This window comes from Lepisma saccharinum, chromosome 6 (assembly GCF_977018435.1).
Source record: "Lepisma saccharinum chromosome 6, izLepSacc3.1, whole genome shotgun sequence".
Taxonomy (NCBI): domain Eukaryota; kingdom Metazoa; phylum Arthropoda; class Insecta; order Zygentoma; family Lepismatidae; genus Lepisma; species Lepisma saccharinum.
The window spans coordinates 54,733,535-54,739,534 of NC_139234.1; the positions used below are offsets into that span (position 1 = coordinate 54,733,535).

A 6,000-nucleotide genomic window follows, 5' to 3' on the forward strand; every position below is an offset into this window, starting at 1 on the left:
CTGGCCGACATAGACCAACTTTTACCATTAGTATACATTTTGCACGTGACGTGATATTATTATATTGGCTGCATCGTCCCACCCCCTCTTACCTCCCCAGCCACTTTTATATAGCCCCTTGACTGAGGTGAAGATAATATTATTATCCGGTAATCCGTTATTTTCGATTTCATACGACCCTCGATGGATTATTGACATAGGTGATGCTGTCTTTTCTACACTGTGAAAACTAAGAATAGATTGTCATCACTTTAATGTTACCTGTAATAGCAGCGCCCCCCCCCCCCCCCCCCACCCTCTTGTCAACTAAAATGACCATGGGAGTCACTTTAACCAGCCTTTCTAATTCTAGCTCCTTGAAAACCAACTTTAGCTCAATTTAAGGTGAAATTTAGCAACGCTGCCAGAATGGCCGTAGGAGAAAAGAAGAAATGCATTACGCTTATGGGGGAATTATCTTATTCGTTTTCTTGAGATATCAAACTTCCGATGGCGGAAAAAAACATATGATCGGATAGAGGATCCATTGAATATGATAGTTTGGCTAGAAATAGTCGAAACTCCCATTTGTTTAGCCGCAACTTGAATTTGAAGTTGTTTCTCCATAAGGAATACATGGGATTCTGTAAATCTTATTCATCATATTTTTCAAAAACGGTATCTAGCTTAAAAATCAACTTTAAAATCCTTTTCCACTTTCAACATAGGGAGAAATTCATACTCTCAAATTATGCATGGATTTTCCTCAGTAGCAGTGCCATTGCGACGATATTGAAATAAATGCATGTCTGGTGCGAAATTGTCACACCTCACCTTAAGGCGACATCAGAGCCCACTGGTGATTAGTTTGATGTCGCACTACTTTTCCTCCGCAACCCACCTAATCATTGAAGAAAAATGCGCTTACAAAACTACGAAAGGCGTCCAATAACGAATACTACATGACACCATGCGGAAAATGTTCATCCATATCGGGTATTGAGTATAATACAATCCCCACGGTCTATTAATAACAATTTGACAATACAAATAATAGTTTGTTGTTGCTAATTTATAATAATAAAGGTTATTTAATGAGTTGATACTATTCAATTTTATAACAACAGCCTCTTCCCCTCTCCCCTTAATTTCTGGCTTTCTTCCAGGGGCGGCGCCAGGAAATTTTGACCGGGTAGGCAGGAGCCAAATATTGATAAATTGGTGGGCAGGTATGAAAATTAATAATTTTCACAAACACGTATTCTCTCGCCCTCTCTTCTATTGCTATGTATTTCTTTCGCCTCTTCTTTTTTCTGTTGTATGTTTTATTTATATTTTTCCACCATTTACCTCCGCTTGTATTACCCCTCCACCCCCTTCTCATTTTCACTCACATACATGTGCGCGCACGGGTAATCCGTTCGCAAAATCTTCTGATTAAATTTTCCTCTATCCACTCTAATCTAGGAAAGAGTATGAAGTGGCTCCATGTCGTCGCATGTTGCAAAACCACTTGGCTATCATTCCTATCTTCCCTGTGAGAATCTTGATATAACCTTCCTTATTTCTCTCACTTAAATGTCCCTTCCCTTCATTGTGTCTCCCTGCTCATGTCTTTCAACTGCTCACTGTGTACTTCGCCCTGTAAATGGATATTTTGTATTATGCCTTTCAATTAAGAAGGAATTTAATATAGACTATACTTAATTAGCTCAACGAACCAGATTAGATTAATAGATTTGATTGATTGGTTTTATTTGACTTCGGTTTTCTTTCACTTTTGGTTAATCGCGGAGATGATGATGAATTGTGATAATATGAAATAGATGAAAGAACAGTCACAAATACACACGGGCAGTACAGACGCCAGAGCCTCGTTAGTCTCCAAAATATAGTCCAGAGTGTAACGTGGAAGAAAGGTTGACATTTAGTTGACCGATTAGAGTATATTGCTTAATTCATGCGACAATTATCAAAAGTATGGAAAAAATTCCTTACATATACAAGAGGCACCGAAGGCTACAAGAAGTATTTGTATGTCTGACACTAACGCCGTCACTTGGAGAAGAATAAGGCCTAATACTTCATGGAGTGTACCTAGCAGCAAAACTATTTGTAATGTAATATTAGCGTTTTAGATTCGAAAAGCAAGAAAATGCCAAAATTGAACCTTTATTTGACTACTGACGTACTTTCCAAAACGAAATAACTTTTTTTTTGCGATACAATGTTGTATAACCTGTCATACATTAAACATTCAAGGATCATGACAGAAAGTATGATAAACCCCGACAATAGTGAATAAATATACTTTTTGCTTTTTGTCCATAATCCAAATGAATGATTTTGAATATACAGTTTTAATAATATATTCGGCCTACGTATAGGGCCGGTGGCAACCCACCATCGTGAGGAAATTGGGAAGCTCCGAGTGAGTGAGCGAAAATCGGTCAAGAAGACCTACAATAACGGCTGGGGGTTCGTCGGGCTGATCACCCGTCACCCCAATACTGGTCTACGACCTCCACGCTATAACAGGTGACGGAGGAACAGTGTGGGAGGGAGACCAGCAGTCGGTAGGTAAGCCAAGGCCCTTCAAGGGCTGTAGCGCTGTGGGTTTAGTTTAGTTTTAGTTTTAATAATATTGTGAGTTTTTAACTGAAAAGAGCACGGCTTTTTTGTTGAGGCTTAATGAATGATCCTTTTACTTGGCTCATAGAGGTGTTTCAAATTGATAAGTGTAGACACTAGTATGAATCTTTGTATTTAATTAATGCCTGCTACAAAATTTTTCAAGTACTTTTGTTCATTCTGCATTAAACTTTCCTCGCATAAAGACGTGAATTTTCACACAAAATAAAACTAAAAATTGTAAAAATAAAGGAATATGTGCAAAATGAAGATCGAAAAATCGACGTCATCACTTGCTGAAGTAAAACGTGACCTGACTGGGGTAGAAAAAGGAGATGCTCGATGTGGTTCAATGGAAATAAGCTTAGAGATTGAGAAAATAAAAACGTTTAAGTAAGTTAGGTATAAAAAATGAAATTTGATCATTGTAGCTATGTAGCAATTCTTCTCCTGTTCACACCTTACCTTCATACAAATGGAGTTTCTCTTGTTCATAGCGCTTTAAAACTCTTGGAAACAGTTTCAGTTCCTGGCAATTTCCACACGAGCGAAAAAAGTCACACATTACATTACCCAAAATGTTAGGTGAAAGTAGCCTAGTCAAGAATCGAAGTTGTTTTGTATACTACATGGAAGTAATGTGAAGATGTTTTTATTTATTTGTTTGGTTTTTCTAGATATTCTTCCTGTATGATTTTGTACTTTCACCTCGGGAAAACTACACTTTGGCTGTAGATAGATATTGCAATATATACTTGTAGTCACAGAAGTGTTAACTCGGTCACAAGTCTTATGAATCAAGTTTTAAATATGGAATATAATTAATTATGAATAATAGGTAATATCCCTCACCATATTTTGCTACGATTTTCGCTCGGTAAATCCAAAGGCAGCGAAACTTCTTACAGGATGATAATTTGTGAGCCTTTCTCGTATCAAAAATATTCGTAAGAAAAATATGCATGGAGTCGTATTTTTCTAATACTTATTAATACTTCTAGAATTTTTTTGGGTGGGCAGAGGAATTTTTGGGTGGGCGCTTGCCCACCCCACGCCGTCCCTGCTTTCCTCATACATGGCACGGATATTAGAGTATATAGATATTTAAAACGTTTTGAATTCCATGTACAGTGGAATGTATGAATATTACCAGGAAAATTGTCAAGTGCTTCTTTGGCAGCTTGTATCAAATATTTCCAAACTTGTTTGCAATCTGTGTTCATGTCTATAGTGATTTTCCCTGTAGAACACTGTAGTAATGACCTAACAATTAATTGCTTATACTTTCTTTTTCTTGCAGATAATCAAGATTTTGGCTATGTCCGCTATCTTGGCTGCAACAGTCGAGGCTTCCATACGCAGATTTGATCTCGACGATCTGAAATTGATGTGGAAGAAAACCAGCAGCGACCAGGCCCTAACCAGGTTCCTGAAGAAGGACCTTGAGTTTAGGAAGTACGTTCCTGACGCCAAAGAAGAATTGGATTTCGTTCCTCTGGAGAGACAGCCGGACTACTTCGCTTTGGAGAGGGCAGAATATGCTCACTACAACCCTTACCCTTACATTTCCCTCAGCAACGACTATAATCTGGCAACACTGGATCAAAATGGAATGAAATATGTAGATTCCTCGAACTTCCGCAACAAGAATTCCGAAATTTCAGCGACGGTGGCGCCACAAGCGGCAAAGATTGAAACTACTACGGCTAAACCAGCTTCCCTCGGGCAGTCATCCAGCACGCCAACGCACACAACCGAGCAGAGCACAGAGTCGTCCACTACTGCCATCTCTTGGGGAAGATCTTTACTAATTGATGAGCCTGTCCACTATCGTCACATACCTCGTTTGGAACCTGACAAAAGTGAACGATATACGCACTCGATCCTTTACGGGCAAGGTTTGGGTTTCTAAAATATCATATAAATGTATACTGAAAGTAAATTTAGATGTAAATTATGCGAGATCGTAATGTGTTTTCTGTAATGTTTCTTTTTTTGCTCAAAAAAAGTCGTCGAACAATGTACAAAATTTTCGTTTTTTATGTGTGCGAATAGAGTTTTGCGTTTAGTTTAGCTTCTGCTGCGTTGTCGTGCCAATTGCCTTGTTATACTGTCTATAAATATTTTTTTGTCAATAAAGGCTATTTTTTATATAAAAATGTGTACGCTAATTGATTTACCCCAAAATTTAGATCAAATCCCCAAATCAGAGAAAAGTTTGTCTTTGCAAAAAGAATTCTTTGTTAAGAAATACGTGGGTCGTTCCTATTTCTTTGCCAATTAATTTCCAGTTATTTTATTCAAACATTTTTTCTGCATCTTCAAGTGGAATAAGTTAGCGGTACGCTACCTGAATTTGAATACTGTACTTAACTCGCAAACATGCAATTTAAACGAAATGACTACTCCCTGTTATACCTCTAATATCTCTCACATTACCTTAGGTTGAATTAGCTTAATTTTGACAACCATAATTTATAACTTCTATGTTAAGAATTGTAAACCAGACTTGTTGATAAATTATATGAATAACCTGTAATTTTCCTGTTTTTTTCTAAACACATACTCTCTCTCTCTCTCTCTCTCTCTCTCTCTCTCTCTCTCTCTCTCTCTCTCTCTCTCTCTCTCTCTCTCTCTCTCTCTCTCTCTCTAGCCTTGTTAAATCTGAAGGTTTATGGCTGCAGAAACACAAGCCTTCCATCTGTCCCTATACTGAGCAAGATCAATCCAATCTTTTCCATCCCTACAGATTTCCTTTAGGTCAATCTCAACGTTATCCCTCGACCTCCGTCTTGGCCTTCCTACAGGTATCTTACCATCAGGTTTCCCAACAAGAATCCTGTAAACCCATCTTTCCTCTCCCATTCGTGACACATGGCCTGACCATCTAAGTCTTCTTGATTTTTCTAATCTACTTTTTAATATTGTTTTGCATGTCCAACTAATTTCTTTTTCATTTTTGTACTAAATTAACTTAGTGTCCTATGTTGTTTGTTTGTATATGTGAAGGTGAAGGTGAAGCTGTTTTTTATACTTCATTCTAATGCAATTTACAAATATAACAAGTAAACTCCTAGCAAATTGAAATCTTCAAGATCAACTCTTCGATGCACCTAGGCATAATAGAAATTGTGTGTGTTTCATTGCTCTTGTGGTGCTATTAATATGTAGCATCATAAAAATCCTCAATCGTTCATCTCCATCCAAGGTGAATAACAAAATGGTAGTCTGGAATATTCAATGATTTATTGATTGACTTAATTTTATTTTATTTTGCTTCTCTGCCACTCTTGGCTATTCTCGAAGATGAGTATGAGTGATGATATGATGAAATTGATGAAGGGACACTCACAAAGAACGCCCAGGCCGAGATTCGAACCCTGACCCCTG

General features: G+C 37.7%; 1 protein-coding gene across 1 annotated transcript in view; it reads left to right on the forward strand.

The window, feature by feature from the left end:
• Positions 1 to 4,763, forward strand: part of LOC145988769 (uncharacterized) — a 28,387-nt gene extending 23,624 nt beyond the window's left edge. The window contains exon 2 of the mRNA XM_083123946.1: positions 3,911 to 4,763. Coding sequence (XP_082980072.1) covers positions 3,911 to 4,522 — 612 coding nt within the window. The 3' untranslated portion in view covers positions 4,523 to 4,763. The remainder of the gene's footprint in view (positions 1 to 3,910) is intronic.
• The last annotated feature ends 1,237 nt before the right edge of the window (positions 4,764 to 6,000 follow it).